The 19,038-nt window shown below is 37.9% G+C and overlaps 1 protein-coding gene across 1 annotated transcript in view; it reads left to right on the top strand.

Moving 5' to 3' along the window:
• TM9SF3 (transmembrane 9 superfamily member 3) overlaps nucleotides 1-19,038 on the top strand; it is a 63,813-nt gene that overhangs the window by 14,115 nt on the left and 30,660 nt on the right. Inside the window, exons 3-7 of the mRNA XM_046652334.1 lie at nucleotides 3,571-3,693; nucleotides 6,305-6,465; nucleotides 7,475-7,552; nucleotides 13,936-14,067; nucleotides 15,655-15,821. Of these exons, the coding sequence (XP_046508290.1) occupies nucleotides 3,571-3,693; nucleotides 6,305-6,465; nucleotides 7,475-7,552; nucleotides 13,936-14,067; nucleotides 15,655-15,821 (661 nt within the window). The remainder of the gene's footprint in view (nucleotides 1-3,570; nucleotides 3,694-6,304; nucleotides 6,466-7,474; nucleotides 7,553-13,935; nucleotides 14,068-15,654; nucleotides 15,822-19,038) is intronic.

Below are 19,038 nucleotides of genomic sequence, written 5' to 3'. Positions count from 1 at the left end.
GGTCTTGACACATGGTGCCAAATGGCCATCTAGAGAAAAATTGTACAGTTTATACTGCCAGTCAGGATGATCAGTTAATCAATACCCTTTATATATATGGTTGTTTAATTAACTCTGACCAGTTTTTCCAGTCCATTTTTTAAAATTCATTCAGCAGTTTTTGAGTGCTTCCTGCATGCCAGCACTATGTAGGTAGGCTCTGAGTATAACACGTGGAACCAGAAGCTCTGGCTTCAGGGGTCCATGGCCCTTTGAAATTGTACGCTTAATTTTGTGTGAACGTGTATTTTTGAGGAGAAAGGGAGCTATCGCTTTCATTGGATTCTCACAGGGATGTGTGGCCCAGCGGAACTTAACACTGTGAATATGTTGGCACTTTTAATCCTTAAAACAACTCTGAGAAGGAGACAGCATAGATATTATCTCTGTTTTACAGTTGAGGGACCTAAGGTTCACAGAGCCTAAATGACTTACTTTTATTCACATAGCTAGTAAGAGTGGAACCCAGACTAAAACTCAAGTTTCTGGCCCTTTCTCTATAAATTTGTCTGTAGTGACTTTGTGAGAATCTTTACCAAGTGCTGCTGAGTTGTATTCAGCAGGTATAGTATTCCTGCTTTTCGAATTTAGTAATGCTATCAGAAGAGAAAGTAAGCAAAGTAAGGCATGATGTGTGCTTAGAGAACTCATGAATAACTATCACGTTCTTTTCTCGATGATTTCACTGCCTATTCAGTTTTTAGTCTGGAGTGTTGTTAGGAATTGATGACAGACTTATTGGTACATAGTTTCTGGAATCTACCCTTGCTTTCTGTTTAAAAAATCAGTATTAACATTGGCCACTTTGTAACTTTGGTTTTATGTTTTTTCCCCATAAAGTATTTACATTAGTAAGATCCTGATTGGCTCCTCTTCAGAATTCGTAGGGGTGTATTTCATCTGAGAAAGGTATACCCTATTATAATTTTAAAGCAATGATTTATGGTAATGGATTTTTCTCATTGTTTTCCAGTTATCTAGTTTGCTGAATAATGATTTAGCATGTTCAAACACATTACTTACATTCATTATCTTCTAAGTGGCTCCCTCCTGAGAGAAGTGCTGTTTCAGTTGAGCAACCAGACTTTTCAGTTATTTGTGATGTTTGTATTTGCCTACATGCCTGTAAGAGGAATTTCATTAAAATATGACCAACCAAGGCCTTTTTTATAGCCTGTCATAATGATAGGTTTTCTCTTTCAACACATTTCTTTTCTAGGTTTCGTATCAATGAAAGATACTGTTCAAGACCTCTTTGTCAATCCTTCTGAGAGATTCTGCTCAAAAATTTCATTTGTTTATATTGGCGTTTTTCTCCTTATACACATCCCCCTCTCCCCCCACAGTCACACACAGACACATGTGTTTGTGCATACTCTAATATACTTAGTGATTTCCTTTGCCAAATATGTAGAAAATCATGCTCTTAAAATTTGTTAGAATTTTTTGTTTAATGCCTGCCCTGTGCGGGGTACTGAAACAGGCATAGCTGGGGATAAAAAGGTTATAATCAGTTACAGACATAGCTCTCAAGACCTGGTCGTCTTTTTGAGGAGCTGAGATACTAGTATGAGGTTATAAGTGGTACAGGCCTAGGTGCCATAGGGAGGTATGGAGAGAAAGCCATGGGACTTCAGAGAAAGGGGCAGGCTGTGGGGTTTAAGAGGTGGGAGGGGTGGAGAATCAGTGCTTACTCTATGGAGGAGAGGGTTGGGGCATGGGAGGGATTTTAGGATGGACATCTGAGCTGGAGTTAACAGCATAAGCAAAAAAGTCCAGAGGCCAAGAGAGTGCAAGGTATGTGAGAACTGCAGGTAGTTGAGTTTGGCTAGAGTGTAGGGAGAGAGGATGATAGATGGGAAAGAGAGAGTTGAACTAGACTTCAGACTGTGAAGAATCCTTTAAAAGCTTTGTACAGGTAAATGTCGCATTGTATATCTCAGAACTTCATATGTAAAACTACTGCTTTGTTAATGATTATTATCGTGAATGTCTGATTGTAACAGCAAGCAATTCTGTGGCTTTGCAGATGCAGCTGTGGGTCTCCCATAGCCCCTACAGCCATTTGTTGCTGCCCCAGCCTGGACTTTCCTTTAGTTCTCGCTCATTCCTCTGTAGCTGTGGTTGCCTGCTGCCCTTTGTGCATTATCACAATCCTTGAAAATCCCATTTCGGGACCTCTTGCTACCAGTTCTCCTAGCTCCTGCTGTAGGACCCCTCTGTAGCAATCTCATGTTCTAACCCTCACTTCCTTCTCCTCTGCTCAGCCTCAGTTTTTACCATTATGAAAGTCCTAAATTCCTTGCTGCCTAAAAGGGCCTGGGTAGAAGGAAAATCTGTGTGGGAGCCATTGTTGTTGGCGACACAGCAATTTTCTTTTCCCACTTTGAGAGTGAGAGTTTTTCCCTCTCCCTCTTTCATGAGACTTCAGTGTTTCCTGTCATCTTTGGTGTTGTGGTTTTGGGGTACCCAGTCTGGGCTGAGCCGTTGAGGATTGGGAAGACGTGTTGCTGGTGTCTGAAGTTATAACTCAGATTGCTGTTTCTCATAGGAATAGTGTTGTAGATAGCTGTTAATCATAGTTCAGCTGCAATTTGTGTTTAAGAAGTTTTAATCAACATTTAAGAAATTTAGTCGTGTTTCTTTGGGAAACTGCATTTCAAATTCTATATAGTCAATAATATAATATAGGAGAAACTTAAAAAAAACAAACCTGTGCTTTCTTTTTTTCTTAAGATTGATTTCTTTCCTTTTGTTTTTCTAATTGCCTAAGTAATATACAAAAATAATTTAATCCTTTTGATGGACATCTAGAGTGTTGGCAGGGTTTTTGAATTTTGTTTTGTTTTGTTTAGAAGCTAATGACCAAAACCACGTTTTCGAAAGGTTTCTAAGTTAGAGATTATGGTAGCAGTATTTTTGAAAGCAGTCAGGAGTGGAAATGACTTGTCTCTAGGGGACTTTCGGGTAACTTATAAACAGTGACACCTCCTGGATAGAGATGTGCCTTTCCATCTTCCTCGTTATGAGGAGTCACTGGGATTCCTCATAGAATCTGTGGCCTCTAGTGACTTGCATTTCCAAGAATATTACAATGAATTTTTACTTCAGAGATCTTATAGCTAGAAATTGTTAGCTCTATTTGGGATCATATTCTTGAGTTTTTGTATATATTAAATGAAAACTTTCTCATGTGTTTTAAGTTTTTTTATTTTTGTTTTTTAAATCAATTTATTCATTTTAAGGTTACTTTGTACATGTTCTTGCATAATTTTCTTTACGTAAGAGACAATTGCTTCACTTAGTAAGATAATCTTTGAAAATAAAGATAATTAAAATTCTTTTATTGTGAAATATCTTAAACATAGACAAGAAAGAAAGACTTGTATATTGAGCCCCTATTATTTCTCTTCCAGATTCAACTATTATGAGTAGAAATTTTAACTTGAGGAAATGGCTTTTTTCTTGTGTTATTTTTCTATAACTGTTTTGCAAACCAGCATGCGAATTTGCAACTTTTATTTTGTGCAGATGATGTGATGCCAGCCACTTACTGCGAAATTGACTTAGATAAAGAAAAGAGAGATGCATTTGTGTATGCTATCAAAAATCACTACTGGTACCAGATGTACATAGATGACTTACCAATATGGGGTAAGTATTCTTTATTATATTTAAAGTTTGGGAATATTCACACAATAAGATTTATGTAATGACTCTTTTAAGGTGATGATACACTGAATCAGTAAATGTGTTTTCACTGTTTTTCACAGAAAATTTTAATACCAATTTTATAGTCCCCTATTACTTGAAGGGTTTTTGACATTGCCAAACCTTACATGAAACTCCCTCAAAATATAGCTTTTATGTAGTGTAACTTTTCAGATTCAAGGGATTAAAAGGTGCTTTGAGGGTCTGGCCCTGTTGCGTAGTGGTTAACTTTGTGTGCTCCGCTTCAGCGGTCCGGGGTTTGCCAGTTCAAATCCCAGGTGCGGACCTGCACGCTGCCTGTCAAGCCATGCTGTGGCATGCGTCCCATATGTACAAAAATAGAGGAAGATGGGCACAGGTGTTAGCTCAGGGCCAATCTTCCTCAGCAAAAAGAGGAGGATTGGTGGTGGATGTTAGCTCAGAGCTAATCTCCACCTCCCCCCCAAAAAAGTGCTTTGAACAATCTGAAATATCCCCCCGTCCCTCTTTTTTCTCATATCTTATTTTGACTTATTCTATTAAATACAGTCAAAGGGACTGAATACAATTTTGAAGTTTTGTTCTGACTTTCTCTCTTGTAGAACTATGGTAGTATGGTTTTTAGATATGATAGTCTCCCGATTGACTTGTTTTCATAGTTCCTATGTTATTTTCCAAAACTGTATGTTCAAAAAATTTTTTTATATTTTAATTCTTGTTCATTCATATTAATACAAAAGAGCTATGGCATAGTTAATACAAATTTATGCGTAATCCAAGCATTGTTTGTGATGGATTTGATTAAAGTATTTAAAATGCAAAAGCTTGGCCATCTATCATAGCCAGCGTGTTTGATCACGTTTTTTTCTTAGTGGTTTTTTATTTTTTGGTCTTTAGACACCTGTTCTTATATATAATATTCTAATTCTTAAAATTGTTAGCAGACTACTATATTCATGAGCAGCAAACTGAGAGCCTGAACATATCAGATCAGAGTTTAAAGTGGTACCAAGATGAAATTTAGAAGTTAATCTCAAGATATAATTGTATGCATCGTCGTTACTGAGATGCATGTTAATTAGGTATAAATAGTAAGCATTTCATATAAATGACTATAATTAGCCTTACACGAACACAGACATTTCTGTGGTCCGCTCTGAGGGTAGCAGGAGGATGTGCTGAGTACTCACTGAAGGTTTCTGAGCCTGTGGTTCAGGAGAGCCCATTAGTCTGGGTTTCCTCTTTTTTTGGTGAGAGAGCAGGTTCCTCTCCTGTTCTTTTCCTTTGCTTATGGGTTTCTTCTCCGGAACCTTAGATTTTTTCCAGTCATTTCTGTGGGTCTCTTTAGCAACATGGCAACTGTGCTTTCCTGTCTTAAAATAAATCTTTTTTAGCCCTGGGATTCCAAGGTCTGCCATATTTAGGGGAGATACTTTTAGGTGTCCTGGAATCTCTGAACCATAGGAATTCTCGTCAGAAAAGAAATTCTTATCTGGCTTTTCTTGGGATAAAGTTTTCTGAGTCTTTTCAAACTCCTTTAGAGAATAACAACTTCTGATTTGGTATAATTGTGTCTCCACAGTTTCAGAGTAGATAGGTAAATAAACCTTGATGAAATTAATTAGAAGGATTTCATTATCCTTCTATGGCCCCAAACAAAACAAAACTGTATTCCTTGAATTTGTGCCAATTAAAGGGAACGATTTTGGTTAATAAGCAAATAATCTTTAATAAGAAATGATCATGTTTTTTCTCTAATACTTTAATGAGATGTGTTGACCATAGAAGGAAGGCCTAAGGAGTAACTTTTAAAGCATAAGGCTCTGGGAAGTATATAGACTTGCTTAGGGAACGTTGGACAAATAGCTGACAGTATGAGAGCACGAGAGAGAGATCCTCAGCTACCACCTGTGGCCCTCACACTGTTTGGGCTTCCCCTTCCAATATTCTAAATCTTGATCAAAATGATGATTTTAAACTATTGCCTCATTACCGTTTATCTTCAACACTCCTTTCATTTTGATGACTTCCCAGGGACAGGTCTAGTACTTGAGGTGTAAAGATGAGGCATTTTAAATTTTGGTATCCATATACACACATGTGTAGCTTACTAGGAATGGATAGATCATAAGTTACTAGAGAAAGTACTGAACTGGGCCTCTGGAGACCTTGGTTTTAATTTTAGTGTGACTGCTATTAATTGGATAACCTTGCCAGATGGTGATATAGCACTTCCCTGAAATTTTGAGATATTAGAGAGTATATACATTTAGGGTGATAATTATTGCAATGTAGGTGATACTAATACAAAGCATGAATTTGGAGGGATCAAATTAGTGATAGGCTATGCTGGGCTCTTCATCACTTTATACCATGGTATGACCATGGTTTGTGTTTGCCAAGTAGTTAACAAAGAGTAGAAGTCCAGCCTGCACTTTTGCTGTGTTCTAACCATGAGGAAGAATGGTAATACTGCTTTCCTATAAAAATGTTTTTTTAATGAGTTTTTAGCTTCTAATGTATTTTATATATTAAGTTATATTACCTTGTATAAAGTGTGTAATTTCTTTTGTAGGTATTGTTGGTGAAGCAGATGAAAATGGAGAAGATTACTATCTGTGGACCTACAAAAAACTTGAAATAGGTTTTAATGGAAATCGAATTGTTGATGTTAATCTAACTAGTGAAGGAAAGGTGAAACTAGTTCCCAATACTAAAATCCAGATGTCATATTCAGTAAGTATTAAAATAATTGTATACAGGAAAAAGTGTTTGTGACCCAATATCAACAATTAAGTGTGTTTTACAACTTTAGTAAGTGAAAATGTAGTTTGAAATGGGATGCAAAACAATATTATTAAAACTGTATTTCTTCAGTGTATGTAAGCCTCTTAAAAGCATGGAGAAGATTTGCTTCAGGTTTGTAGTATTAGATACCAGTTCTGCATTTGCAGGACCTACTGTTGGCTACAGCCAAGTTTACCCTTATAAATGAGCAGTTAGCCAATCCAGCCGTGTATTTTCATGGTTATGTTTTTAGATTGCAGTGTTCCTTGTTGTTTCTCTTTCCTTTTTACTGTTGCAAATAGAGACAATGCTGTATTGAAAAGTGCTGAATGGATATAGTTTACCAGGTTTTGCTTTATCACTTATTGGAGTAAGATACTCCTGCAGAGTAAGAGCTTGTCAAGTTAATTCTGTTTCGTTAGGATTAAAAATAGTGGGAAGAAGAGAAATCTGATGTAGGTAGCCTCTCTCTTTGCTTGTTTTTTTTTCCCAGTAACTGGAATGAGTCCATTGCTAGGAGACAATTTTGAAAGTTTTTTATGCTTTGTGCATATGTACCTAGTGCAAATAGCATTTGCATAACTGAACTTATTAAGAAATTTGATAATTGTAGTAAAACTAATACAGTCTAAGAGACAAAGATGTACAGATTCTTATTTAACTGGTCTAATTAATTCAGTTCTTATCACATTTATCAGATTAAGTATATAAGTCAGCAGTAGTTAATAGTCCGTGAAAACTGCAGTGATCCTCCAAGTAATGTTGTAAATTTTGATAATAGACAGAAAAGTTGGTTAGTTCTTCATCATACATGTTTCAACTTCTCAAATTGGCAATAGCTTTCCACCATTTATCTAGTTTCTTATTCTAAGTGTGTAAATATTTCCAAATTTGCTCAGAGTTTTGTTATCAGATTATTAATTTGTTTACTGGCCTTGATTTTCAATTTTTTTTTCAGGTAAAATGGAAAAAGTCAGATGTAAAATTTGAAGATCGATTTGACAAATACCTTGATCCGTCCTTTTTTCAACACAGGGTAAGTAAATTGTGCATTTTAGGACATTGACTCTGTGCTTCAGTCAGTTTAACAAACATTAGTGAGCATCTGCCATATGCAAGGCACTGTACTAGGGCTGGGAATTTCAAAGATTTAACTAATGGTGATTTCAGAAGTGAGCTCAGAGTCATAAAGGTGATAGTTTTAGAGCAGCAGTCAAAAGCTCTTTCATCATGTCTGTGGTTTAAACCAGTTATGAGATACTCAAGGAAGAATACAATATACAGGAAGCCAAAATACCACTTTTATTACTAATGAGGCTAATATTGGAGAGTGTGGCTTATTTCTGTGGTCAAGTGGGCTTCTTAATATTGAAACTCAGACTTCGACTTAATGCACTCCGACTGTGCTGGACTCTGGAAGCTATCCTACACGGGCACCTGCCCTCGTGAAAGTCACAGTGTGAAGAAACAAAGCAGAATGCATGCATCCTCTAGGAAGGAAGGAATGGAAGGATGGAATGAGACCGGGAGTTTTTGCCAGCGTAAATCCTTCCACATAAGAAGCATCAAGAATGAGAAGAAATGCCTCCCAACCCCCACCAACAGATAGAAGCTGGATCTCAGATCATAAGTCTAGTGGCGTTGCTTCTGGTTTTGTACAGGTGGTAGCTTTTGTTCTTTATAGCAAAAAATAGATTTTATGTATTTTTGAGATCTCCTCCCTCAAGAATGGAGATGAAAAGATAATAGGGCATAAGGGGATATATTCATTCTTCTGACTTTCTTTTTGACTTACCTCTTCTATCTTTTGATCTGATCTTTTGGACTAGAATTCTGAAGTTTATTAATAAGCTATTTTTGAGGTGGCGCTTAAGTTTTTGTGGTCTGAGATTTGTATCATTGCTGCCAGATTCCGCCCTTAGACTCCACCAGAACCTGTCACAACTTCTAATCTTCCTCTGGGTCCTAGGAGAAAAAAATTAAGCTATTTGGGATTTAATCCTTACTGAAAAATTTAGCGTGCTGCTCCTGGAGCTAAAATTTCCTTCCTTACCTCCATTCCCCCATCCCCAGTTTGTTCTCCTTGGATATAGAACTCAGGCAGTGCTGAACATGGTAGGTGAGTTAAAGGTATGGGCACAAATAACTTCAACGTTTAGATAACTTTGAGAATATGGGACTCCCAACTGACGTTCTGTAGTGGAATACCTAGGTCTACCTTGTTTCTGGTCCTGTTGGGTATTGATAATGTGGGGGAAAGGCTTCCTTTTGGCATTTTCACTAGTGGAGCAGTGTACCGTATTTATTCTTTCAACAAATGTTGATTGAGCACCTGCTGGGTGTCGAGCACTGTACTAAGTAAGTGGAATATTTTAGAGAATGAAAGTCAAAGATCTGCGCTCTCTTGGAGCTTACCTTCTAGTGGGGGAGACTTGCCATCAACGTAATAAGTAAAATGTGTAGTGTGTTCAAAGATATGCGCATTGAACAGAAAGAGTACAGCAGTGGGGCAAGAGTGCCACAGGTGGGGCAAGTTGTAGTTTTGAATATGGTGGTTAGGATAAGCCTCTGAGATGGACTTTTGAGCAAAAACTTGAAGGAATTGACGGAAATAAGGAACATGGATATCTGGCGGAAAGCATATTCCAGGCAGAGGCAACACCACTGAAAAGGCTGTTAGGTGGGAACATGCTCGCTTGGTGTGCTTGAGGAATAGCAAGGAGGCCAGTGTGGCTGGAGCAGAGTGAGGGGATGAGTCATAGGAGATGAAGTCAGAGAGACAGCAGGAGCCGGATCAACCATGGCTGCTGTAAGGACTTTGAATGCAAAGAAGGGCAGGAAGACCAATGGAACGGCTCTTGCAGCAATCCCGTAACAGGTGAAGGTGGCTCAGACCAAGGTGTTGCAGTGTAGGTGGTGAGAGGATGTCAGATTGTGGATTTATTTTGAAGGTAGAGCCAGCAGGATTTCCTGATGGATGGGAAGATAAAGCAGGGTTGAGACGAACTCTTAGAGACTTTGGTCTGAGCAAATGTTAGGGTGAAGCTGCTATCACTAGGGTAGAAAGGCTGTATTTGGAGGAGATTTGGCGGGGAAGATCAGAGTACAGTTTGGGACATGTTAGTTTTGAAGTGTCCGTAAGACATCCAAATAGAGATACTGACTAGCTAGCTGGATATATCAATTTGGAGTTCAGGAGAGATATCTGGACGAGAGACACAAATTTTGCAGCTGTTGGCATGTAGATGATGTTTAAAGCTATGAGACTGGGTGCAATTACCAAGGAACAGCCTGTAGAAATAGAAGAGGACCAAAGAATGAACCCTGGGGACAGTGATAAAAGCTGAGGGAGAATAGGAGAAACCTGCTGAGGGCTCTGAGGAGATACCAGTAAGGTGGGCTGGGAGGGATTTTTATGGTATTCTGAAAGCCAAGGGAAGAAAGGGTATCATGGAGGATAGATTAATTCTGAATTGTTGCTGATGGGTCAAGTAAGATGAGTAATGAAGTGACTATTGGATTCATCTGGAGTCGTCAGTGAACTTGACAAAGAGTAGTTTTGGTATAGTGGTGTGGCAAAGTGTGAACAGAGCTAGTCTTAATGGGAGGAGAGGAATTGGGGACAGCAAGTTTGGCTGCTAAAGGGAACCAAGAAGTGTCATAGTAGCTGGTAGGAAAGATGGAGTCAGGAGGTTTTTTTTGAGATGTAAGAAAAGCACGTTTGTATGTTGATGGGGTTCATAGAGAGTGCTAAACTGACAACGCAGGAGAAACTGGGGAGAAACGCTTACTGCAGCTGTTCCTTAAGTAGGTGGGAGGGATGGGATCTACCAGATAAGTGCGGGATTGTTTCTAGTACAGTGACTCCAGCACAGGCAGGGCCTCAGGCTGAATCCAAGCTCTGTCTCTGCTACTCATTGTCACCTTAGTCAAATTACTCAGTTCGTTAGCTTTTGGCTCCTTCCTGGTGAAGCAAGGATTAGAATACCTCGCAGAGTTGCTGTGAAATTCCATGTGATAGTGCGTATGAAGCACCTAGTTCAGTGTTTGGCACACGGCAGGTGCTCAGTAAGAGGCAGCACTGGTGGTATAGTGCGTTAGTTATCTCCAGGGTTCTAGAATTAATGACAAACCTGGGGTGCTGCTTGAGGATTAGCAACACTAGGGGGTGCTGGAGTCAGCAGTTCCTAGGCTTAGTAACCCCTTTGTGATGTCTGCTTTCCTTATTATTTTTAAGAAATATTTCCCTTGGTATAGGAATTTCAAAATCATACAGAATTTCATAATTTTTAGAATAAAGGAATATTATAAAATGTCAGGTTATTAGTATATTATAATAGGTATTGATTTAAAGTTTATATCTTAGATTAGGAAATAGCAGAGAGCATTGTTAGAAATTTTATTATTTTATGTCTGTCTTCCTAATTACTAAATAGTAACTATATAAAACTTTTTTCCTCTTCAAAAGTTTGATAAATTGACTGAAAGAAAATAGGAGTCATATATGTAATTTTTTCTCTTTTGTTCTTTTCTGGGTCATTCATTTCCCAGGGTGGGAACAAAATTAAATCTTTGGAAAAGCCTATAATTATAGACTGCTTTTATAAATCTTAAATGATACTTTCATGATAAAGTTAAATATGACCTTTTTTTGCAAATAATTTCAAAATATAATGCATTCATTCTTCTTTATCATTTCACTAGGTATTCAATAAATAAATTGTTGAATGAAGGAAGGAATGATGTTATGAAGGGGCAGAGGCACTTGGCCGTCTCCTGTTTTTCAGGGAGAGCCACAGAGTTTGTGACTTCCCTGAAACCTCAGGGTGGGTGACAGAGCCGGGACTGCCCTACACCCTACTGCACATACTTAGCACGTTAGCCCAAGTTAAAATCTGTCCTAATTGTGCAAGACAGTACATCCTTCATGTTAAATATTCTACATATATCCCTGTGAAAGGTTAGAGGAGTGTAACTATGAATAACTGGAATATGTAGATGAGAGGTTTTATGGAGGAGAGAGTTTTTGAGTTGAGCTTTAAAGAGTAGATAGAATTTACAAAGGTGGTTAGGAGTAGATCACTATGTGAGAAGAAATTATGAGAAGGATACAGAGGCGGAAGTGAGTATACTGTACTCCTGGCTCACTGAGGAAGCATAGGCTTGATTGGAGTATAGGATACAGTGGAAAGAAAGATTGACCAGATAGGGTGAGGTGGCCGTATTACATGTGGTGCAGAATATTAGGGAAAATAGTTTAGACTTGATATGTCAGAAAATAGGGCACATCACTGTAAGTTTTAAAATAGAGAAATGATGTATGAATATGATGTTTCAGAAACATTTGCTGGGTAACTTTTTACAGGATAGATTGAAAGGAAGGAGAGAGACCAGAAATTAAGAAGACCAGCCAGGAGGCCATTAGCTCTCAGGGTGTGAGGTGATGGTATGGGAATGGAGAGGAAGGGATAGATAGAAGAGATACTTCGAAGGAGAATAAAAGCGTAATAATTATTACCTAGGAAGGATTAAGGAGAAGGAAGAGCCAGAGATAATTCTAAGTTTTCAAAGCCAACTGTTGGTACCATTAGCAGAAGTTAGAATTCAGAAGCGAGTGTTACATATGAGGGAGAAGATTATGAATTTACTTTAGGGCAGTCTGAGTCTGAAATTCCAGGAAGACATTCAGGTAGAAAAGATCATAGCAAAAATCTGAAACATGAGTGAGAAGGAGGGCTAGAGATTTGGGTTGGGCGGGGAGTAGGAGGCAGAGGGTGTTACTGTTGTCATTGGAATCCTGGTTCAAAGTTCGGAGAGCCTGAAGTCACAGCAGAGTGCCAGGACTGGAGCTTTCAGAAAAGCTCACACAGGGTGGGAGAAGCAGGCGTCGGGGATGCAGGAGGAGAAGCGGCAGTCAGCGAGGCAGGATGAGAGAGTGGCAGGGGGACTGGTGGCAGGGAGAGTAGAGACAATGAGTCAGCTTAGGAGTTCATTGCAGGCCTTGGAGAGAAATTTTGTGGAGCAAAGTGAGATTGTATTGTGCTTAGGAGTAAGTAAGGGAAGAAGTAGAACATTTGGTCTCCTCATTTGAAAAGTATTGGCATTGAGAGGAGGGAGGTAAAAGGAGGATTGAAAGAGTGAGGGGACAAAAGGTCAACAAATACTTTAAAAGATAGTAATAGCACCTTCTAAATGTTTTTTAGTGTTTTGTTATGTGCCAGGCACTATGCTATATGCTTTACCTTTATTATCTTGTTTAAACCATGTAACAACCCCACGGAGTAGACAGCATTATAGGTAGGGACTTCTGGAGATTGCTGATGCTGGAAAAAGGTGTAAGTTTAGGGGTGCAAAATGAGAGGAGGAAAAAGACCTCAAGCAGTGAGAGATCTAGAGCCTAGTGGAAAGATTGGTTTAAGAGGAGAAACAACTTCGAAGAGATTGGCAGGAGAAATGAAAGGCTAGGAGGATAAATGCAGAAAAGTCAATGAAATTGGGGCCTTGAAGAGAAGAGAAATTCTGGAATTATCTCTAAGGAACTTTTGGGAATTAAAATATAAAGGAGTTACTGGACAGTGTCACAGACCTAGCTGCAGTCAAATGTACTGAATTCTGAGATGCACTCAGAGATACCATAGTACCTTGTGATTATGAACTAGGATCTGGACATAACTTGGGAGAAATGTGTGGGTGAGATCAAAAGCCTTGGGAACACTGAGAAACCACGGGCTACCTCAGTATTCTCTGTACCGTGGATAGCTAATTTGGAAAGGAGTCAAAAATGATGGGGAGAGGGTGGAGAGATGACCTGCAAGCAAGTGAAGCAGATCATTCTGGAAGGTGGCCCAAGTCCATGGCAGCCAACTATGATGGTTTAATCTTAGTATTTTAAGGAGGTTTTCAGGTTGTTGCTCAGTCAGAGGGAAGGGAACTAACATTTATTGAGTATTTACTGCTTTATGACAGACACAGTGCCATAATTTTTAAGTGTTGTTAAACCATACAAATCACTTGTGAGATAGTATTATTTTCTTCATTTTTAATATAAGAGAACTGGGGTCACATGGCTAGAAATTGGCAGGCCCTGAATTAGAACCCTGGAGTCAAAGCTCATGTTCTTTTTCTGTAATGCTGAATAGCATATGTGTGGCCAAAGTGTACTTTATTTGTGCAGTAAGCTTGATTGTGAAAATGTGTGTAAACAATATCATGCTTTTAATGCATCTGAAGCTTACCATAAAGAACACCAATCCCTTTGCATAGTGAATACTCATCCCCAGTGTGTCTTAAGTTTGGATTTTTATGTAAAAGTTTTAAAAGACTTTTTTTTTGCCTTAACATCCCATTGTCATCATGAAATCTATAAATTTTGTGACTGATATTTCATCTTGGTAATATTTTATTTTCTGTTATTTTTAGATTCATTGGTTTTCAATTTTCAACTCCTTCATGATGGTTATCTTCTTGGTGGGCTTAGTTTCAATGATTTTAATGAGAACTTTAAGAAAGGATTATGCCCGATATAGTAAAGAAGAAGAAATGGACGACATGGTGAGCAAACATTTTACATTGTTTTTATAAAAACAATTTAACTCAATGTTATTTTGAATGTTGGAATGTAGGGCCACAATCTTGAGGTCAGATGAGTTTCAGAATTCAAAATTTCCAGGTTTTGGAAAGGTGTAAAACTCCCTGAGGGGTCTCAGATCAAATATGTCAGTTTCTTCAGCAAAACAAATGGATGTTCACCTAAGTGGGGTAAATAAACAGTATAAATAACCTCTCAGTTCATTCCAAGTTTTGCCACCAAATAAGGCTATGTCCAGCTTATGAAACAGACTTTCAGTTTTCAGAGCTTTTGATTTCAGAATTGCAGCTAGGAGGTTGCAGACCTGTATTGGCATCTTTCTAATACTGTTCAATATTGCATAAAATTCAGGGAGTGGGTAGAAGGATTAATTTACATTTAGTTTAGTAGGTTCAGAGGGGGGAGCTTCTTATAGAACAATGTTGTAAATGAGCGAAAGTATGTTCTGTAGAATGTTATGGTGGTTCTGTGTAGATATGCTCCATCATTAAGTTTGCAAAACAGTTAAACAAATTAAAATTTTTAATATGCTAGTGTGTATTTTGATGTTTCAGAAGGTACCTAAAATATTTGGTCCTTCTCAAACATAGCTGACCAGGAGGCACCCGCCCCCCCCCCCCACCCCCCCTAAAAAGCTGATTGTCTCAAGGGACTGATATTTTTTAAGAAACACTGTGTTACATACTTGCTTATTCTCAGGTTGAAAATGAAAAATTGAATCCTTTTTAAAAAATGCTATAGACAAATAATATTTAGCTGTTCAATATTTTCTCCATATATTTTCTTTCTTTTTTTTCTTTAGGATTTTTTTTTTTTTAAAGGAAGATTAGCCCTGAGCTAACATCTGTTGCCAATCCTCCTCTCTTTTTTTGCTGAGGAAGACTGGCCCTGAGCCAACATCCATGCCCATCTTCCTCTACTTTATATGTGGGATGCCTACCACAGCATGGCGTGCCAAGCGGTGCCATGTCCACACCCGGGATCCGAACCGGTGAACCCCAGGCCGCCGAAGCGGAACGTGCGAACTTAACCGCTGCGCCACTGGGCCGGCCCCACTCTCCATATATTTTCTTAGATTTCAGGCTATAAAGGACATTTCTGCGTTATTAGGGCAACTAGTACTGGTTTCCATCTTTTTATCTTTTGCGCTCCATCTGGCCCCTGGTCACATATGAGCCACAGTCATGATGTAAATGGCAGGAGTAGTGTCTGAAAGTACCATTTAGAGAGCCAGTGTGCTCTTTTCCCAATCTAACCATTTCTTTTTGCTCCTAGACCTTTACTTTATTCATTCTTTAAGATTCTCTGAGCACAACCAGGAGCCACCTTCCTGAGCCTCAGTAAATGCCACAACACTTTAACATTAAGTTATTAAAGTAGTGATTATTTTAAATTTGAAATGTCTTTTCATGATACTTTGAATCCATTGAAATAGCTGTTAAGTTTGGAGGGAGGGAACTTACAGCTGTAATTAGAATTTTTCACCTATTTTGTGTATTTTGATTTCATTCTGAAAGATTTCCTTTTCTCCCCCGTGTATGTGTCTACAGGATAGAGACCTAGGAGATGAGTATGGCTGGAAGCAGGTGCATGGAGATGTATTTAGACCGTCAAGTCACCCGCTGATATTTTCCTCTCTCATTGGTTCTGGATGTCAAATATTTGCTGTGTCTCTCATTGTTATTATTGTTGCAATGATAGAAGATTTATATACAGAGTAAGTACATGTGCTTAACTTTATGACTTTTTTTGTTCTTGAATAGTTTTAATCATTGGAAACTTGTACGTCAATCATAATTAAATATGTGCTTGTTTTAGTTATCTTAGAATTGAAATGGCATAAATGCCATTCTTGCAAAATTAAATAATGAACAGTAATCTTTAAGTATATTTTTCTGTTACATGCTAAAACTTTAGTAAGTTTTACTGAACATTTTGGTTAGTTATAAAGGTTATGTTCCATTAGAGGTATGAGCAGTTACTTACAATACAGAGCTGTTTGACAAAGTGAATAGGCATTTTTTTGAAAGCTGAAGATCCAGTTAGATCTTCATAAGAAGCACAAGGATTTCAGTTACTGAATTAGTACTTCACATTTACCTCCAATACTGGGGGACTCTCTAGCCAAAGAAAGCATTGTAAATAATAGTAAAAAGAGTGGTGGAAGAGGCACATGAGGTTAGAAAAATAATTGGATGACTTCTTATTCTATCTTTACATGGTTTCTGGTCCATTTTTTATTTACAGACAAAAGCAGTTGTAAGAAATTCTTGATTTGAGGTCTTTGGGTTATAAGAAAAAGTTGTACATTCACAAATATCTCAAGTCCCTAATGAGTGGTCCTATAACCTTGTGCTCAGAGAACCATGACCTCAACGAAGCAAACATTCTCTGAGCCTGGATGACAGAAGTTACAATTCAGGCACTTTGGACCCCGCCCCATGAAGCCCTCAATCAGAATGAGACTTGTCTCCAGGGGTATTTCATACTTCCATTTCAGTTCCTAATGCATTCATTCTTACATATGCTGGCATTTGGTGGACAAGCAGTGAATTGTAGCTGAAAGAATGGCTCTTTAGTTGTATATTCAATATTTAACTGTACTAAATTTCTGTTTCTTCTGCTAGACGATAAACTTGAGAGCAAGGATGGGGTCTTATCTTTGAACTCTCAAAGTACCTACTTAAAGAACTTTGCATGTGGAATGTACTCAATTAGTGCTTGTCGAACTGAAATGTAAATGTATATTAATCAACAAAGCCATTTCCCTGTAGTTTCTGTTATATTTCTTTTGTATAACCTTTGCAGTTTGTTTACCATATAAGTTCTAAAATAATTGACCAAAACCTAAACTTCAGTGTTCTTGTGATTGAGTTCATATTTTCAGGTATAATATATTTCAGATAAACTAAATCCTAAATACAAGAAAAGCATTTCAAATCTGCCAAGAAGTCATACTTTACATTAAATACTGAATTAAATTCATCGCTACTGAATTGACACTGACAGTACAATCACAGTCTTATAAGAGTGGAGAACTTCTCCCAGAACCCAGGTCTTTGCTTTGTTCTTTCTCAAATGTTAGTGTTAGAATTTTGGCAATTTGTTTTGTAATGCAGAAGCTCTTTTGCTTGTAGACCTTCAACTTTTAGAAATAAGAAACCACTTCTAATAGAGGGTATTAGCAGGCAAGTCATACATTGTCATTTTAGTCTGTCATTACTATTGATAGTTGTTCCATGTTGTGCTTATTTGAAGTGAATGTTCTTAATTACTTACATAAGTGCTAAAGCTGTGAGTATTATTGTGATATCAAAGTGACTAACATTATTGAGGTTCCATGTTAGGTGCTTTATGCATGTTAGCTCCTTTAATCCTCACATCAGCCCTGTGAAGGGACTATTATTATTTCTATTCCACAGATGAGAAAAGTAAAGCTCAGAGAGGTTAAGTAATTTGACTGAGATCACACAGCTATTAGTAAGGGGTATTAGTAAGCTGGAATTTGAACCTAGGCATTCTTACTCCAGAACTTGTCTCTTAATTTGCTATGCTATAGAAATGAAAATAGAGATAATAAAAATACAAAGTGGTGAGAAAATGAAAAACTTGCACATAAAATTTGTCAGAATCACTCCAGAGTACGAATGATTCTAAAGGATAAAAAGCAAGTCATGTAATATGTGAATTCGCCTTGGTGATGACCATAGCAATCAGAGAAGAAAAAAATATTTAGGTAGGTGGAGGATTAGCATCAATGTGGATGCCTGTTACTGTGGTATTAACTTTGAGAAGGTGTTGTGTTTGAGGTCTGGGTGAGTCTGGTGAAATGCTGCTGCTGCTGCTCTGAGACTTTGGTGGAGAGTGGTGAGGTAGCCACTGTAGGTAAAGCAGCTTCTTTTCCCTGCTCCAGCCTGGAGGGATGAACAAGGAAGACAAGTTACCTAACTCAGCAGATTTTCTACTGTAGATGACAGTGGTCTATTGTGGGTGGAAAATGCCCATAGAATATTTATGAATGAAGAGGTGAAGGGCTTGTCTGATTTTTAGAACTGTGACTGATGTTCACACTTCATTTAGTGGAGATATCTCTGGGAACTGCAAGCTTAAATCCCTGGTAGTCATTTTGGACTCTCAGTCACACGAGCAGCCATTTTGAACCCTCTCTGCTAATGTGCAGAACTTCTGGCTGGTAGTAGACGGGTTTTAGACTACGGCAGCCCTTCAGTTTTCAGCATCGTTAGGCCTATGCCACCCTTCATATACCCAGTTACAAACAGAGAATGAGCTGAATTTGTTAATGATAGTCTGGAAGGAATAAGTTAGTGCTTGCAGAGTTTAATAGGGTTCTTGAAAAAACAAATTTGGTTTTGAAAACTGATTAACTTTGAGACCCATAATCTTTTAAACATGGAAATAACGTATTCTTATGTTACTATCACATTTGTGTTTAGCTATATATTGATATTAAATATTGCAATCTTTTAACTATTGTGCATCCACTTGAAGTTGAGCACACATGTTTGGGCAGAGGAGTCTACATATTTCAAGACTATGTGATGTCTTTGTATTCTGCCTAGGTGGACAGTGGAATATAATAATAATTACCACTCCCAAGGTGGTTAATTCGTGAAAATTTTATACCCTCCCAGTGCACACATTAGGGTGATGTTCTTGTAAATTCTCTTTACAACAATATTCTTTAGCTCCAACTGACAAGGTTATGTGTTCCATCTACAGAATTTATTTTACCTTCCTAGTTATGGTGAGTTTCAGAAATAGTCTTTATTGTTAGTGGGTTAAGTACATTTCTATATTACAGCAAATGATACTATCACTTATCATTTTAATGTTTCTCTTTGCAGTTAGGCATTTAAAATATTTTGTCCAGTTTTATGCAACAGGATGATTGGTCTGAATTCCCTAGATATCAT

Source organism: Equus quagga, chromosome 2 (genome assembly GCF_021613505.1).
Source record: "Equus quagga isolate Etosha38 chromosome 2, UCLA_HA_Equagga_1.0, whole genome shotgun sequence".
Classification (NCBI taxonomy): domain Eukaryota; kingdom Metazoa; phylum Chordata; class Mammalia; order Perissodactyla; family Equidae; genus Equus; species Equus quagga.
Note: the sequence above shows the minus strand (reverse complement) of the source record. Positions and strands in the feature narration are given on the sequence as shown.